The 19,053-nt window shown below is 38.4% G+C and overlaps 1 protein-coding gene across 1 annotated transcript; it reads right to left on the bottom strand.

Moving 5' to 3' along the window:
- Positions 1–8,297: 8,297 nt before the first annotated feature.
- On the bottom strand, positions 8,298–17,863 carry LOC134609473 (patched domain-containing protein 3-like). The gene is made up of 4 exons (XM_063453145.1): positions 17,144–17,863; positions 14,439–14,560; positions 12,723–12,868; positions 8,298–10,147 (listed from the first exon to the last, which is right to left on the bottom strand). The coding sequence occupies exons 1-4, from the start codon at positions 17,861–17,863 to the stop codon at positions 8,298–8,300; spliced, it is 2,838 nt and encodes a 945-aa protein (XP_063309215.1).
- Positions 17,864–19,053: the final 1,190 nt, after the last annotated feature.

Raw genomic sequence — 19,053 nt, 5'->3', positions numbered from 1 at the left:
TCACTTAGTGCTGTCCTATGATATACAGTGTGCATCACTCAGTGCTGTCCTATGATATACAGTGTGCATCACTCAGTGCTGTCCTATGATATAGAGTGTGCATTACTTAGTGCTGTCGTATGATATACAGTGTGCATCACTCAGTGATGTTCCTGTTCCTGTTTGTTATTGTTGGTGAGCAGATGCCCAGCCTAACAGACACTGGGGGGATAGAATTGGGTTTTCTGCAGCCTTACTATCAAGCATAGGTGGCTGACTGGAGTACAGAGGACACTGGCTAAGGCACCTGGTGCTTATCTCTCCCCATCTTTCCACTTAAGCTCTAAAAGGCACATTGTAAACTCTTAAAACAGGTGCCTCCAATGAGACATGGGCCTGTAGGCAGGTACCTATGCTGCCTAATGGGATTCTGGAACTGTCTGGAATTTGCAATTCTGGCTGTGAATAAGACAAAATTCTGTCTGGATTTTAGCCAGCCCGAACATTGCAGGATAACTAGAATTCAGTTCCAGATTTTATACGTCCAAATTATTTGCCCAGTGGCAGTGCTAACAAATACTGTCTGTATTTCCTGCAACTCATATTTCAAGAGATTAATACTGCTAAAATAAAGAAAATCACAAATATAGAAATAAAATCACCTAGAAATTGCTAAGCTATTCTTGTCGAAATTGGAATTATAAAGGTCCAACATTTGTATTATACAGTGAGGGGTCAACTTTATGGCAACAGTTAAATTATTTGCTTGGTCTATGTATGTAGAGTGCTGATTTTGATTGAATTAGAGAGCCAGTTAGGCTCAGAGATTAAACTGCTCTGTTCTCATTTTTGCCACAACTCTCAACAGCAATTTTAACCCTCACCATGTTGCTTGAAACCTTATAGTAGCTCTAGACTTGTAAATGACTTTTCCTTGCCATATATTACCCACGCAAAGAAATTAGAATTAATGATAAGTGTATTGACATTTAATTTGTGAGAGCCATGTCCGCCTCATTTCACCAGCAAACATAATTAATTTAATTAATGTAAAATTATACAGTGCATGTTCCACAATTCTCTACCACTCCTTGTATTTGTCTGAATTTGGCAAGAAAATTACTGTAATGTGGAGATTATTATCAGGCTGTTGATTATTGACATTTTTCATAATGTTAATGCTAAATGACTCATAACTCACCAAAGGTTACTTATCCATCTGGATAAGGGTCTGTTCACTAAACAGTATGATCAAATGATCAAAAAACTCTAAATGAAAGATTTATAAGTTACTTGTGATTTCATAACAATTTGCTTTTTAGTGAATAAACCACTATCTGGAAATCTATTCATAAACAGGGCTATACATAGGACACGAGGTCACGTATTTAGGCTGGAAGAAAGGAGATTTCATCTAAGGCAAAGAAAAGTTTTTTTACAGTGAAAGCAATAAGGATATGGAATTCTCTGCCTGAAGAGGTGGTTTTATCAGAGTTCATACAGATGTTTAAACAGCAATTGGATAAATACTTCCAAAAACATAACATACAGGGATATAATTTCTAATTAGTGGGGTAATAGCTGCTTGATCCAGGAGACATCTGACTGCTATTTTGGGGTCAAGAAGGAATTTTTTCCTAGTTTGTTGCAAAATTGGAAGTGCTTCAGACTGGGTTTTTTGCCTTCTTTTGGATCAACAGCAAAACATATGTGAGGAAAGCTGAACTTGACGAGGGAAGTCTCTTTTCAGCTATATAATTATGTAACCTCTGAATCTTAATTTTTACATTTGTCACAATGAACTGAGTCTTTTATTATGTCTTTTTAATTGTATTAACATTTTCACTATGTGTTTGAATGAAAATTGTTTGAAACTAGGCATGAAATTACTTAGACGTTGTACACAAAGGTTTATTGTATGCACATAAAAATGTGTAATGACTCCTGTTCAGGAATGCACTGTCGCAAAAAATTCCATCTGAATCTAAAAATACTCCCTGTATGAGCACATATTGTTCTTATACAGTAAGTATGGTTGCTTGGCCAAAGTTAGACATCTGTATTATATAGGGAAATGCATATTATTAATGGATATATGTCCAAACCATGCAGAGTGACCAAGTACTACATTACCTTTTTGTCTTTGGTCACTGTCTAATTCAGTGTAGGGTACTTCATTCTGGGGTGAATTTGAACAGTTTAACACTTGAACCATAGCAATGTAGAGCAGGGGTAGGCAATCTTCTGAACTCCAGATGTTGTGAATTACATCTCCCTTAATGCTCTGACAGCCATAATGCTGGTCAAGCATCATGGGTGATGTAGTCCACAGCAACTCGAGTGCCGTAGGTTGCCTACTCCAGTCTAAAGTATAGAGCTGTGTTAATGAGAATACATTTTTAGAAACCAGAAGATGCCGAACCTGTTCTTATTTGATTTAGTCTACCCTGTACTCCAGTAGTGGAAGTACAGTGGAAGTGTTTCATAGAAGCAGAATCAACCCTCTGTACCCATGTTTACATTACCATTCGTGTGAAGGTCTCCCTACCTCTTGTAGAGTTATGTAATTCCGGTACAAATTGAAGGAAGCGAGGGACGAATGGATCCTGTCTTATCGACAGAGGGTGTATAAATCTAACATTTATTGTTTCTCAGCTTCAGAATCATATATTAGACATTTGCAATTCGGTTCGGTCCCAATTGAAATTTGGACAAATTTCGGACATTCTGATGCTTCCGAATGGCCGCAGTGCCGAATTGCTGAATTTCCGAAGTGCCAAATTGTGGAAGTCCGAACCAAACCGAAGTGCCGAATTTCGGAAGTGGCGAATCGAATTGCCGAATTTCCAAAGTGCTGAAGTGCTTCAGACTTCTGAAAAGTGCCAAAACGGGAAGGGATAGGGTTGGGCTAGGAGAAGGGTTAGGGTACCCCACACCCTACTCCTAAACCTAACCATAACCCTATCCTAACCCTACTCCTAACCTTAATCCAACTCTAACCCTACTTCTAAACCAAGCCTAACCCTACCCCTACCCTAACCCTACTCTTAACCCTAACCCTACTCCTAACCCAACCCTAACCCTAACCCGACTCCTAACCGTAACCCTAGTCCTAACCTAACCCTACTCTTAACCCTAACCCAACTCTAACCCTAACTCTAACCCTAACCTAACCCAACTTTAACCCTAACCCCACTCCTAACCCTACTCCTACTCCTAACCCTACTCCTAACCCTACTCCAACTCAACCCTAACCCAACCCCTAACCCAACTCTGACTCTAACAATACTCTTAACCCACCCTTAACCCTACTCCTAACCCAACCCTAACCCTACTCCTAACCCAACCCTACCCCTAATCCGAAGTGCTGAATTTCGGAAGTGCCGAACCGAAGTGCCGAAGTCCTTCATTTCGGAAGTGCCGAGCCGAACCGAAGTGCCGAATTTCGGAAGTGACAAATTTCGTAAGTGCTGAAGTCCTGAATTGCCGGAGTGACGAATTTCGGAATGCCGAACCAAATTTTTATGGCCATGCACATCCCTACTACCTATCTCTTAATTATTGAAATTATATTTCTCTTTCTTAATTTCAGCTGATCCTACCTCAATACCTCAAGCTCCTACCTTTATATAGCTTCAACTGCACATACTATTTATGTTGTATAAATGCACTACAGGTAAAAGAAGGTTTTTTTATGTAATTTAAAGAGTTGCAACACTGTGGGTTATACGGTCACTCTCTATGTAGACAAATATTACAAACTCTTTATATATGTTGGGAAGTTATATACTTATATTTTCCAATTTTTGTCTCTTCATTTTTTGTCTGTTTGTTTGGGGGCTTGTTTTTTTTAATAAATACAACAACGTAAATTGTAACACTGGTGGCAAGCTTGATCATAAAAGGGATATGTCATCCAAGTAGATATAAATGCCAGAATGAAAGGCTGTCCTGTATAGAAAGCCAGTTAGGACTGCCCATATACAAAGCACTACACATCATCAAACTGTATCGGATGGCACATCCTGGAATTCTGATCTAGTGCACCATGAACCCATTTAACCATGAACTTAGGCTGCCGTTTTCTCACTAAGGATACTCAGCCACTGGACTCCAATATCAGGACTTCATCAATTTTACATAGTTACATAGTTACATAGCTGAAAAGAGACATGTGTCCATGAATTTCAGCCTTCCTCACATCTGTTTTTGTTGTTGATCCAACAAACTAGGGAAAAAACTATCCTTTTTGGCACCAGAATGGCAGTCAGATATCTCCTTGGATCAAGCAGCTGTTACCTCACATATTAAAAAATGACATCCATGAATATTGTGTTTTTTCAAAAATGTGTCGAGTTGCTGTTTAAACATCTGTACATACTCTGATAAAACCACATTTTCAGGCAGTGAATCCCACATCCTTATTGTTCTTACTGCAAAAAAAAAAACTTTACTTTCCTTAGACTAAATCTCCTTTCTTCCAGTCTAAATGGGTGGCCTCATGTCCTATGTATAGTCCTATTTATGAATAGATTTTCAGCAATGGTTTGTATTGCCTCTGAATATATTTGCATACCTTTTAGGACTGTTGGCAATAAAAAAAAATAAGCAGGAGTAACAACTTATAATGTGGTGAATTGTCTAAATGAGCAAAATGCTAAACATTCCAAATGTTGCAATTATTATTATCATACAGTCTTAACAGAGTAAGAATCCCAGATCTAATGAAGAAGCGACTTAATGTTACTGAACATCCATATCGTAATTAACTTTATGTTATTAATATGAATAAACACTGACAACAAAATATATGTATTGGTTCACACAAGCATAATAAATATATAATAGACACACAAGCATAATAAAAAAATGTAATGCAGTTTTATAATTTTTAAGTTTATATCTCATACATGTATTTAAAGTGAGCAATCAAAAATATTCTAGCAATCAATTAAAATTATATGATGTAATGATGCCGTAGATTCAGATAAAATTAGAGTTTACGTGTTATTGTAAAATTATATATTTTTTTAATTTGCAGTAAAAAAAATATCCTGAGCTTGGAACAAAATTGTTTCCCTTATTAATTTCTGACATTATCTATGCAATATCATGCAGCAATTTAAACACAGACTACAGCTTGGAACATTGAGTAGAATATTTTCGGATAACGTTGATGCACAATGCCAAGAATCCCAATTAGAGAACTTATTCCTCTTTCGTCCACACTAAAGAGCGGTCCAGACATCATAGAATAAGAGAGGCCCTTGAAATCTCTGCAATTTTCTCGCCCTTGTGTCAGAAAATGTCAGTGAGGGTTTCAAAATGATGATAACATTCAAAGATAGCTATAGTTCAGCCCCCAAAACTGGCTGGATCTTTTAATGGTAACTTCCACAAACTTGCTAAATTTAGACCTCTGTACAGTGGCGTACACACAATCCATGGAAATTCATCTCTGTCGGGTGGCCCTAACAACATGGGCCACCCGATGGGCCCCTTGAACGTACGGCCTTGGCGGTTTGCCACACAGGCCGGGGCCGCAACACATGGCGGCGGGCACCAGGTCGCAGGGGTCCGCAGGGCAGCCAGGCCCCGTGGAGTGACGGGCCCAGTCGCAGCTGTGACCCTTGCGACCTCGGTATGTACACCACTGCCTCTCTATATGTAATATAAAAGTTCAACATCAAACTATAAGTATGTAGTAACAGAGAACACGGGGAAAAAATACATAAATACTAAAGTGTAAAGTCTTCTGAGATGTATTAATCGGTGAAATAAATATTAAAGCTGCTCTGTCACCCTAAACTTAACTTCAAACTGTTCCCCTTCCTCACTCCTAATGAGTTCGTCCTTTCTTGTTTTTTTATCTTTTCTCCTAAAAACCATAAGGTAAAGTATGGACTACTTTGTTTTATGTATTTTTCTTCTGCTTGACAAAAGGCTGAGTTACCTCTGCCAAGTTTTCTCACTTCTCCAAGCTGATGCTAGTGATGGCTGGTGATCTCGTGGGACCCTCCGTATACATTAGTGCTGTACTCTCACTCATATGCCATAGTACAGCACTAATATAAGCTTCTCACAGATGAAGTGCCAGTAGTTTAAAAGAGAAGATGGTGGCACCCACTGGGCATCCTGAATTCAACAATTCACTTTCAAATTATTTTCCTCCCTTCTTGCTATTGGCTACAAATTATAGAATCATGCCTAAAGGGCTAGTGCTTCTAGTAAGGCTAGCAAAGTGTGTCCCCTCATGATATAGCTCTGATTAAAGTGAGCGAACATTCTAACATCTTTTATCAATATTACTATGCAATTAAAAATGTCAAAATCTTTATACATTTTCTGTAAAGGATATTATGTTTAATTTGGGAGCATATGACACAAACGTCGTAGCAGCATTACAGAAACATGGCCACATTATAAACACTACAAGAAATAAATACACACTTATTTTGAAGAAGAAACAAAAAAAAAACACTTTAATTACTGTTTACACACAGGGCTACATTGAGGATGGACAGACAGTAGGACACACTATTTCTGTTAGAATATATTCACAGCATCACAGCTCTTCAAAGACGAGTAATAGTAATGGTTTATTAAGACAGACAAACATATGATGGAGACATACACACAGATGATGGAAACTCACAGACAAACAATGAGAGATAATGGAGACACAGGATAGAGACAGACTGACAAAAGCAGGGCCGACCTTTGGCCTTTAGACGCCCTGTGCAAAAAATCTTCACAGCGCCCCCCCCCCCCGTCATCCATGTATGATGTAATGTTTGTGTTGTCTGTGTATGTGATAGTAGGTGTGATGACTGTGTGTGATATGTATGCTATGTGTTGGCCGTTTGTGATATTTGTAATAGGTGTATTAACAGTGTGTGAAACGCATGTATTGGTTGTATGTGATACACATACCCACACACAGAGTCAGACGGCATACACACACAGGAAGACATCCACACACACACAGAGGCAGACAGTCACACACACACAGTCACACACACAGGCAGAAAGTCACGCACACAGGCAGACAGTCACGCACACACACACACACACACACACACACACACAAGCAGACAGTCATACACACACACACAGGCAGTCATGCACACAGAAAGACAGTCACACACACACACACAGAGGCAGACAGTCATTCACACAGACACACACACAGTCATACACACAGGCACAGAGAGGCAGACAGTCACACACAGACACACACACACACACACACACAGGCAGACAGTCACACACAGACACAGACACACAGGCAGACAGTAACACAGACACACACACGCAGGCAGACAGTCACACTCACACTGACAATCACACAGTTACCTGTGGAGTTCATTGTGGAGGCAGTGCAGCTCCTGTAGACTGTTTGGTGGGGAAGCAGGGACTCATTCCTGCTTCCCCTGCAGCAGTTTTCCGGCGCATTTAGCTCCGCCCCCGCCGCAATTTTTTTTTTACATTTTTTTTTAATTCCGGCCGGCCATGTGTGAGCTGTGTCGGCCGCAGGGTGCCCCCTGCTCCATGGCGCCCTGTGCGGCCGCACAGCGCGCACACCCATAAGGCTGGCCCTGGACAAAAGCGTCAGACAGTTAAACAGATGATGAAGATAAACAGTCAGATGAAGATAAACAGTCAGATGAAGATAAACAGTCAAACAGAAAGTCAGGCAGACAACCAACTCAACAGCACGCTCTGCCCTAGTCTATCATTTACACATTTTCTACCCCAAATCAATGTATTTGCTTTAAAGGATTACTCCAACCAAAATTCAGTGTTTTCATATAACATATTCTTTTGTTAAAGTAAACCCTTGCTGTACTGGCCTTGTCCCAATTAAAAATAAATAAAGCTAAAACGTACCTACATTACAGCTGTGAGGCCAAGTTCCCCCTGCAGCTTGCTCCTGATATCAGGAAGCGCGGTCTAAGTGGAGGACATGGGCAGCATGGATGAGGGCCGTGCTTCCATTGGATGTCTTTGCATGCTGAAGAAAGTTGTCCACTATGCACATAATTCACATTAGCCAGTTCTCTTGTTCCAGGTTGGCTAATAACGATTATAACATTTATGCTGCTTTAGGTTTTGTTTCACCTCCGGCAGCAGAGGGGTAGACTTTGCATGTGAAGTGCTACATAGTGAAATATTGCAGATACAGACTCCAGTCAACATCACCACTTCAAATCAATGAAGTGATTATGGTGCCTGGAGTAACCCTTTAACTTAATTTTATTACAGCATCTTATTTCTTTAAATAAAATGCCTACCTTGTATGTTAATCGAAGGGAGACTCAAGGACAATCAGGATCAATTTTACCTTCCAAGTACAGTTCCAACATTCTCCTCCTGTATTGTAATTGATTGTTTCTGCATTCATTTTCTACCTTGAGATCACTCACTGTCTGCAGATCAGTGAAAACATTGTTCTGGCAGCTCTGATAGCAATAAAACTTGCAGAGCTCGGTAACATTCATTACAGTGGTCATTGGCCTCACATTGCCTGGTAGCTCTTGCATCCTCATCTTGTTGTCATACTCCTCTGGACACCCTGAAATTAGCTCTGATGTTGTTAGAATATTTGTGTTTTGCGGTTTTACTTTTTCGCTACATGTAATTTCGTACGCCCCGAATAAAGTCAAGAATACTGGAATAAATACAAGACCATGAAGGGCCCCAAAAGTAATGACTAAGAACATGATCTTAAAAAATGTTTTGAAAATATAACTCTCAGCAGCGCAGAGAGCCAAAATCCCCAAGATTGTCGACAATGCTCCTTGTACAATAGGGTAACCAAGAACGTGCAGAGCATCAATCACTCGTTCATTTGCATTGGTCTTCTTATTAGAAACGTATGCATAAGCGATGTGGGCTGAGAAGTCAACAGAGAATCCAATGCAAATAACTAGAGTTACCATTGATATGGAATCTAAATTAACTCTCCAATATCCCATGAAGCCTATGACGCCGAGTATAATGGAGGTTATCGTAAACGTTACCCATAAGGAACAAAGTGGATTTGGGATGAAAAGTAAGGATATGACAAGCATGACAGCCGTAGCCACGATAATATTTTGAATTGCACTTTGAATTATTATAACATATTGATCCAAGTAAATAAATATTGGATGATATACAATAACATTTACATCACAGTTATCAGCAATTTTACGCAACTGGATTAACATCTGTTTCTCATCCTGGCTGGTTAACAAATGAAAAGTCTGAATGAAAAAACGAGAAGCTTTTATTTCATTTCCTCGCTGTTCCACATCCTGTTTAAACTCTGGAAATTTTGCGTACAGTAAATCGAGATGTTTTATAAAGTTTTCTTTACCACTGATGTTTAGCTGTGCCATGTCTGACAATCTTTCGTAGGTTCTAAGCCAGGACACAGTAGATTCTTCTGCAACATAATAATTCTTCTCCAGCTCCCGCATGCAAGTCTCAATGAGTTGGCGAGTCTTTATCTCCCAGTATTCTGCGTCATTGGAAACCACAACCATTACCCTTGGGCCATATTCGGAAAAATAAAGTGCTTCTTCGTTAAAAAATTGCAATAAGGAAGAACCGTCATTGGCAAGATAGCGAATATCGATACCCTCCTGTATCTGAATACACCCAAAAATACTGCTGATCAGAAAGCCCAAATATAAAAATAAAACAATGAATTTTGTCCAAAAGTTTGTCAGAAAAGGTCCATAATATTTATGAAAGAATCTTGTTATAGGATGTTCCGTTTCAGTCTCTTGTATTGCACCAAGTCCAACACATTCTCCAACACAACACACGTTGTATGTGGGGCTGTTTAGTGATGCTTGCGTGCCATTTAATTTTGCGCAAGTTAACCAATGCCGATTTTCACTCTCCCGTTTACCGTTTAGCGCCAGGACAGCACCAAAAAAGCAAATGCAATATAGGTAACAAAAGACGAGAGCCGTGCCACTGTAAAAGCAAAATGACTGCACTGAAGGAAAATGTGTCATCAGGCCAATGTAAAAAGCTAAAACGTCTGTGAGAGTGGTTATGGTTATGGAAACTGCTGCCTCCTGATAAGTATCAGCCATCCTCTTTTCAAGTGTATCCTTCACCTTTGTTTGCTGCCAACACGAGATTATAATGAACATGTTGTCAACCCCAACTCCTGCAAAAAAAATAAAAATAAAAAAAGACAAAATTTAGATACTTGAATGAGGCAAGTTAATATCCACTTAATATAAACCAATTAATCAAATGAGTTATCGAGTACAAATGCTGTGTTTAAGGGACCCTCTGAGTACTGTAATCACGTTGCCTCGTTGAAGTGGTTATAGTGCCTATAGTCCACTGGCTCCCTCCATGTATCTGTTCAGTGATAAACTGAAACTAGTCCAAAATGAGGGAGCCAGTAGCTCTCAGCCTAACACAGCCACCCATTGCTGGTTTGGCTAAGGATCCCTTCCCTAGCCATAACTTCAGTAGTGGCTAAGCTGTGGGAAGCAAGGGGACCTCGTTCATTGTTAAAGTCCTCAAAAATGGTTTAACACTAAATGGGTACCGAGGGCCAAGTTTGAATTGGAATATATTGGATAGAAAAGAGTTTCAGATAAATTAGAAGAGATTTGGTCTTTGAAGTTTAGAATAGTATTTACATTGTATTATTACTACCATTTATATAGTACCATCACAGTGCTTTACAATTATAACAAGGGGATATTGACAAGTAATTAACATACGGAATATAGAGGTACAGAAGGCCCTGATCAAAAGAGCTTACATTCATAGACAGAGCAGCATAGATTGTGGTGGAAGGTGATTTCTATCTGGACCATATATATCTTTCCAATTAGTTTATTGTCCTGCACTCCAAAGAGTAACATCAGCACATTATGGTATTTCCAAGGTGTACTGGACAGACTTGTGTCATCACTGGTATGATGATAAATTTCAAATTATTATTAACCCCTTAAGACCACAGCCAAATGTACAAGTTGTGATCCAAACAAAACGTAAACAAAACCTGGCATTTGCGCTATATGTCTGTCCAACCGTAATTCACCTCTTTCATATTAAATGCACCCACGCTTATTATATATCATGTTATTCAGGGGAAACAGGGCTTTCGTTTAACATCAAATATTTAGCTATGAAACATAATTTAATATGAAAAAACTATTAAAAAATGGGAGAAAATACGATTTTATTTTTAGTTCTACGTGACATTCTAATTGTGAATGTCACAATACTGTTTGCTTTTACTGCAATAAAATACACATATTTGTATTCAGTGATGTCTCACGTGTAAAACAGTACCCCCTATGTACAGGTTTTATGGTGTTTTGGGAAGTTACAGGGTCAAATATAGCATGTTACATATTTCATTTTTTTCACATTGGAATTCGCCAGATTGGTTAAGTTGCCTTTGAGACCATATGGTAGCCCAGGAATGAGAATTACCCCCATGATGGCATATCATTTGCAAAAGTAGACAACCCAAGGTATTGCAAATGGAGTATGTCCAGTCCTTTTTAGTAGCCACTTGGTCACAAACACTGGCCAAAGTTAGTGTTAATATTTGAAAATGCAAAAAACTAATTTGAATGCAAATTTTGGCCAGTGTTTGTGACTAAGTGGCTACTAAAAAAGACTGAACATACCCCATTTGCAATACCCTGGGTTGTCTACTATTGCAAATGGTATGCCATCATGGTGGTAATTTTCATTCCTGGGCTACCATATGGTCTCAAAGGCAACCTGGCGAATTTATACGCATGTATATTTATTTTTATCTATTTATTATTATTTTTTTCATTTTATTTTTTAACGTATTTATCTATTTATTTATTTTTTATTATATATATTATTATATTTAATCAATATCATTGTACGTGTATTTTGATATTAATATACATATATAATTATGTATATATTAATATTAAAATACACGTAGACAGTGTATGTGTATTTATGTGTATGTGTGTATATGTGTATATATATATACTTAGATTATATGTATAATAAATATATATATGATCTAAGTATATATTATTTAATTTTACACTGTTTTAACATGTTTTTTTTTTCAGACAGCAGGGGGAGTACCTGTCATTTCAGGCACTCCCCCTGCTGGCAATGCCTTGGACGGCTATGCCGTCCATGTGATCGTGAGATCCTCACAAGGACCTCGTGATCACATGGCCCAGGGGGGCCGAATAGGATGGAGGGGGACTCCCTGGGCTCCCAGGTAAGTCCCCATACCGCGATCGCCGGCGTGGGATCGCCGGCGACCGGGTAGAGCGTTTAGAGCCATTTAAATAAGGACGGCATAGAATGCCCTGCGGTCTTAAGGGGTTAAATCATTATTAAACAAGCATGGTGGCCATATAATAATAACAAATTATTTAACCAGGGAAGGTACATTCAGATTATTCTGGTTTTCAAGTCCTGGGGATGTTACCTTAGCCCAACATCCAGGGGCTACTATTACCCAATTTAACGGCACTCGTTTTATCTACCTCGGAAGAATAAACCTGCGACCCCCAACAGATTCTACTGATGATGCATTAGCCCACTGAGCTATCTCACCGGCATTTAAATTTTTTTTTAAAATATAGGTTCTTAGGAAATCAGAGGGAATTTCACATTTTAGTACAAAAAATAGTACATTTTAAATAAACTTGTACTACTAACTGGGGTAGGTGCAATAGGGAGTGATGTGTAAGATACAGCGCTTTACTTACCGAGAATGAGAAATGGTGCATTTACAACCGTTATGGAAAAGGGTACCCCACAAAGTAAAAGCAGCCCAAAACTGGTCAATATAGCCAGCCCAGGTGAAAACACGCCAAATGCAGTAACCCAGATCTTGTTTCTTATATTGTCCAATCTGAAGAAGACACAAATAGTGTGTAGTTACATTGCTTTCATTCAACGTTTATTAAAGAGTAAGAAATATACAATTATGATATTGTATGATTATAATTTGCTTCATATTTTATTATTTTTTTATAGTGACAGAACAGAAATTTTCATATGAAGCAAATTAACCCCTTAAGGACCAAACTTCTGGAATAAAAGGGAATAATGACATGTCACACATGTCATGTGTCCTTAAGGGGTTAAAGCAGAAGAGTTCTTCCTGGGTCAGCATTATGGAATTTGGGGCAAGATTGATATAGGGGCTATTGGAGCAGTAGCTCCAGGCCCAAAGCAGTCACAATGCAAATAGTCATTTTTCTTTCATTACATGCTTCACTAGTTGAAACTCAAAATCCAGCCCTACTGCTATTCATAACATATAACAATCAAGTCAGATTACTTAAACTGGTTCTGTTTCCGTGAACGTCTTTGCATGCTTTGCAAAGAATATATAAAGTAATGTTCCCATTTGGGGTGTAGTGGCTCGGTTGCACTCGAGAGTAGATATACAGGTACTTATTTACCTGAAGCTGTCTCCTGTGGGTGCTCCTCGAGTGTTTCTTCAAGTCCTGGTGCTTCATCCCCCAGCTGCCACAAGAGTTCAACCCTAATCTCTCTGGAGAATCCTACAAGACCATAGGACCTTCTAAAGTCCAAGTCTGACTGTTCTCGAAAAATAATTCTGGCTCCTATAGCTGTTGATAGCAACAGCTGTGGGAGTTGACAAAACCTGATGGCGGAAGCTCTGCCTTTTGTTGAGTTTGGTCAACTTCAGCAATAAGCACCTACTTTTTCTTATGCTATATTTTGACTGTGTTTTAATGAAATTCCAGCACAGTCAATTTGATAATTCCATAAAGTTTATATCTTCATGAGATAGTCACAATGTATGGTCTGGAGACCGAGCTCCTTTAACCCCTTAAGGACACATGACATGTGTGACATGTCATGATTCCCTTTTATTCCAGAAGCTTGGTCCTTAAGGGGTTAAAAATACAGTAGTCGGTTACTTATTTGATGCTTGGCTACTAACGCACATACCTGATTTGTTTATTGAGTGAAAAAAAAAGTTTGCAACTCGTGTATTTGCAATTTGTCGCATCTGCACAGGTGATTTATTAATTCCTATTGTCAGCAGAACCTTCCCACTAAACTTAAGTGAATGAATTATCATCTGACAATTGTTGATGTTAAAGCTAATCTTTTGGCTACGAGGAATGAACGTTCGCTTCCAGAAATGGCCATTTCTGTTTACAAGATTTCCTACACAAAGGAAAAGGATTATTTGCCGCCTGATTCATGAGCAAACAAACAATGTTTCCACTGTGAAAATGTCACTTTTTTCATTGTTTTAATTAATTTTTCTTAGCAGTTACTTAGAATACACTTCCAAAAAATACCTAGAAGAGAAATCTGAATGTATGCTTCCTGCTAAAATATATCTAAACTAATCTATTTAAAATCTAAAAAACATAAGCTGCTGTATAAAAACTATATATAAAGCTTTTTTTTCCTTCTTTTTTTTTAGATGTACTTACCTCATGCAAGACACAATAGAAAATAACGCTGTCACTAAGTAGGTGATGGAAAAATAGGGGATAAATGTCGTTACAGTTCTTTCCAGCTGATTTTTTAGAGAAATAGATGTGGAATAGAAAACCTAGAAAAATAAAAAAATAAAATGTTATTGATGTGTTTTTAGAAATCACTATAAAACAGGATTAGTTTATTAAACAGTGGGTGGTTGTGGGAAGCTAAGAACCATCTGTTCCTGTTACTTCCTGGTTTGTTTAGTTCAGTGCAGCTAAACTCAAGAGGCAGCAATTGCTCAGAGCATCTGCCATGCAAAGACTTCTCATTGAGCTGCATTGGGAGGTCTGTGATTGGACAGCCACAGAGAGTCTGGGTGGGGTTAGAAGGGGAGGGCTTGTAAAGTCTAGAGATCTGTTTTTTAAGTTATTTTTAGATATAGTCTAATAAAAAATAAAAAACATAACACATAATTAAAAGCATGAATGCTTTTAATTTGGGAATTAAATCTACTTAATAGTGATTTGTTTAAAATTTGGGCAGTGGAGTGTCCCTTTAAATACCCTATGATAACAAGTAGGGAATGTGCAAGGATATATAAATACTCCATCAGGCTTTACTCGCTAAACTGTAAACATTTGACCAGATATTGCGTCAAAATGGCACAGATGAAAACATTTTTAGTGCCTGGAGGCTTTTACAATTGGGTTATGTTGATCTAAAATGTGTGATTTGTGAAAAGTGCTCTGTGCATTAAATTAGGCACTTAAAAGAAAAAGTATCTAAAATCCCACTCTATAAGCTGCTGCAACACTGTTGCATGTCTCTTATCACTGATAAATCTCTCTTATCCACCGAATACAGTATATAGTGCAAATAAGGTGTTTGATAAGGTGACATACACCCTTTAAAAAATCCCTTAAGTGGAGCGTTTAACAGTATTCACTCACCCTTAGAAATTGGGGGTATGTAAAATCCAGTTCACATATACAAAAAATAAAGAGAATCTAATGGTGAAGTACGTATGGTAAAAGGAATAAACTATAAATATATAGAACACACTCACAAATAAAGAGCCAAGTGTAAGACTGGCTCAAATTACAGTCACTTTGGTGTATTTAGGTAACACCTTTCCCTCTTCTCGTTGGTTTCTTTGTGCTCAAAGAGAAAGCAGAGAAAGGGACTTCTAGTGTAGCAAATAAGACACAAAGGTTCCTTTGCCATTTATCCTTTTTTAGAGAAAAAAAGGTTGCAAGAGTATTCTGAAAACAGACAGTAACTGAAATAGCCTGCCCTTCGGTGGGTCCCCGCTCAGTTATCAAGCTGGTTGTAGCTTATCTTGGGCCATTACAGAGAGAACATATCTGAAACATATCAGACTGGTCTCACCCATACGGGCAGTCCAGATCCGAAATGCCAGCAAGTTCCCTCTGCACGAGAGACACAGCAACCCCAGACGATCGTTTCAGCCTTGTTAGGCATCATCAGTGAGGCATAGCTAATATCTCTCTAGGCACCGTGAGCAAGGGGTCCATGTCTGGATTACCCTTTAAACTTATGGAAGGCAAAAAAAAAAAAAGGTTGCAAGAGTATTCTGAGAACAAATGTATCCTTTTTTGTTTCTGTGTTCCCTGCTAGCAATGGTCTCTTTCCTCTGCTTGTTTCCTTGCAGATTTTAGTATCCAGTGGAATATTCCAGTACTTTAATATATATATATATATATATATATATATATATCCCAAGGCGCGTTTAAAGTCTGAGCCCACTACAAATGGCTCAGTACCACGTGAGTGAGACCAATTTTAATCTGTTTTAAAGTATTGTATACAGATTTCACTATGATTTGTTGTTTCTTGAGGTTTTATCCTATTTGATGGTAATTTGCATGTGTGTGGTATTTCATACTGACTCAATGCATCTCTGCGAGGAGATGCTGATTGGTGCAAAGTGGCGTTTTGCTGCGCATGCACGATAGCCTCACAATGGTTTCTTTCCTATGGGAAAGAATTGGATTGCCTGAGATTGTCAATTTTGAAAGAAATTGAGTAAATCACCTTTTTAAATGACTAAACAGTCATTTATACCTAGTGTCAGGTATACACGTTTGTATTCCTGACACTATGGCATTCTTTTAAGAAAATAAATTTTGTTTCACCCAAAAGCAAATCAATCTACTAAGCAGCTCAAGGGTTAACGTTAATAAAAGCTCTATTCTTAATTTTGGCCTGTGATCTGTTCAGTAGATAGCTCCCAAATTCGACACCAGTATGTGGGATTGTTATTTACAAGGACTAAAGCACAGCTGCCTAATTTGGTATGGTACCCTTAAATATGGCAATCCCACATAAGCGTACCAATGTTATGAATTATTTACAAGAATTAACTAATGTATGGATCAAACTGAATTTTTAGTTTTGTGGGATTCATTCATTCTTCCATTGTGCCATTTGGAATTCAGAGGAATGGACAAAAGAGAATTTGAATTCTTCCAAAAAGAAATACCCAAGTCTACTCTATAACATGGTACCATGCACATACACAGATGCCCATGTATTTGGCACCAAAACCACTTATGCACCTTGCTTGCGTTATAATGCAAGGAGTTTGACATTTTTTTGTCTTTCTTCAACCAATACGGTATACCTATGTGCCTAATTAGAAATGTCAGCATTAAACGTAAGAAAATGAAATTTAGCTACATTCTATAATTACCTTTATAGATTTTAGTTGCAACTCATGGATTTTCTGAGGAATAGTTGTTATGAAGTGATTGAGCCATTGCAGGTTGTTGTCTTGTTCATGATCACTGTCTTCCTTGAGATAATACAAAAGCCTAAGGGCTTTAGCCGCTATAACTCGGTTTTGAGGCCCTATTGTTACTCCTCCAAGGTACAATCCCAGGAAGACTGTGTTCTGGAACATGGGATAGGTGAACGTGACGTCCTCTATGTTCTGCATGTGAGCAAGCAAAGGGTTGGCAGGAAGACACAAGGAACCATTGACTTGGGCACATAGCTGATAGAAGCTGCTATTTGAGGGACACATCAACCCCTTCACTGCTATGTCCAAGGCATGCACTTCCTCAAATATGCTCCTATTCAAGATATTATCGGGCAAGCTTACAATGATAAGCGAAGCGAAAGTGCCCTGCTTATACATCCGTTGAACAGAAAAGTTTCCAGAATCATTGACTGGGAAGTGAATCCTAACAAAGTCCCTCTCTGCCTTTGCTGCACCACCCACCGGAGTGAATTGGTCTTCCATGCTATTAATTTGTCTTTGCTCTAGAAAACAAAAACCTGCTCCGAACCCAACTGATAGGACAATTGGAACAATTATGAACCACCAAGGATGTTTGGCAATCAGTTTTCCGAGATGCCGAAATCCCTTGGAGAGTGGCTTCTCCAAGCAGTCCGTATGACACCTGCCCATGGTTATGTGCTCTTTGTATATCAAATGAAAAGAATAATCAAGAGCCAATGACTTGCTATTTCAAGTACAATGCCTTAAAAATCTAGAGCTATGATCATATTTGTTGAAGAATGGAGAGAGCCTGAAAAACACATCATCAGTGATTAACAACAAAAAAAAAAATGCCAACTCTTCAGCGAATTATCAGGCTTTTAAGGTGTAGGTTGATATATCCAATGGAGCAGGTAAAAGACAGATGTGAAAAGTACCCAACATTATCATTTATTTTAGCTGACAAACGAATTACTCCACGTATCTTAATGGCATTATCAATAAATGGCAGGGAACACAGGAATTGTGCCAGCTCACCTGATATCATGTGTAAATATATTTGAGCATTTTATAGTTTTTTTTTTCACAACATTTACAAAACCATAGAGGCAGGGAAACACATTACTGCATCGAAACAATTATTAAAGATGATGATAAATGATCAGAACAAGAGAAGAGAGTAACAGAAAATGACAGCATTTATGGGTTTACCGTTCAAGACAAACAAAAACAAAGCTAAAAGCATATGTAGTCTGCTAATTATTTCTTAATCAATAATGGCATAATAAAAGGTAATCAACCATTACTGCTTTTACAGACTTGGGTGGGAGGGTGGGGGAGGGGGCACTTGGTTTAAATCATGTAAAATGAAGCAGTCATTGCCACCGAAGTAGAAGAGTGATAAATAATAGAGAATATATAGATATTGGTGTAGTAGCTCTTTGGTTAATGTTACAATTACAGTACTTCAGTAACGTTTTTCCATTAAGGCATCGTATATACATCTATAGGGTGCTAAAAGTAATGAATAAAACACAATGAGAAAAGGAAAAAGTGAGGGGGACAAGAAGGATAAAATAAAAAAAAATAATGAGAAAGTTTGTTAAGAAAGGGTCAAATGACAGCCTGCACGGTTACGATTTCCTTATATTCACCCTGATTGCCTAAACTAAAAAATTTACAATGCAAAAAAGTCCAAACTGCATGAAAGAAACAAAGCAGTTAACATATACATTAGAAACGTATAAGTATGTTTGATCATTGTGTCTGGTTACCTGGTGGCCTGTTAAAGGACCACTCTAGTGCCAGGAAAACATACTCGTTTTCCTGGCACTAGAGTGCCCTGAGGGTGCCCCCACCCTCAGGGACCCCCTCCCGCC

Source organism: Pelobates fuscus, chromosome 4, assembly GCF_036172605.1.
Source record: "Pelobates fuscus isolate aPelFus1 chromosome 4, aPelFus1.pri, whole genome shotgun sequence".
NCBI lineage: Eukaryota > Metazoa > Chordata > Amphibia > Anura > Pelobatidae > Pelobates > Pelobates fuscus.
The sequence above is the reverse complement of the archived record's forward strand: the minus strand, read 5'-3'. Positions and strand labels throughout refer to the sequence as shown.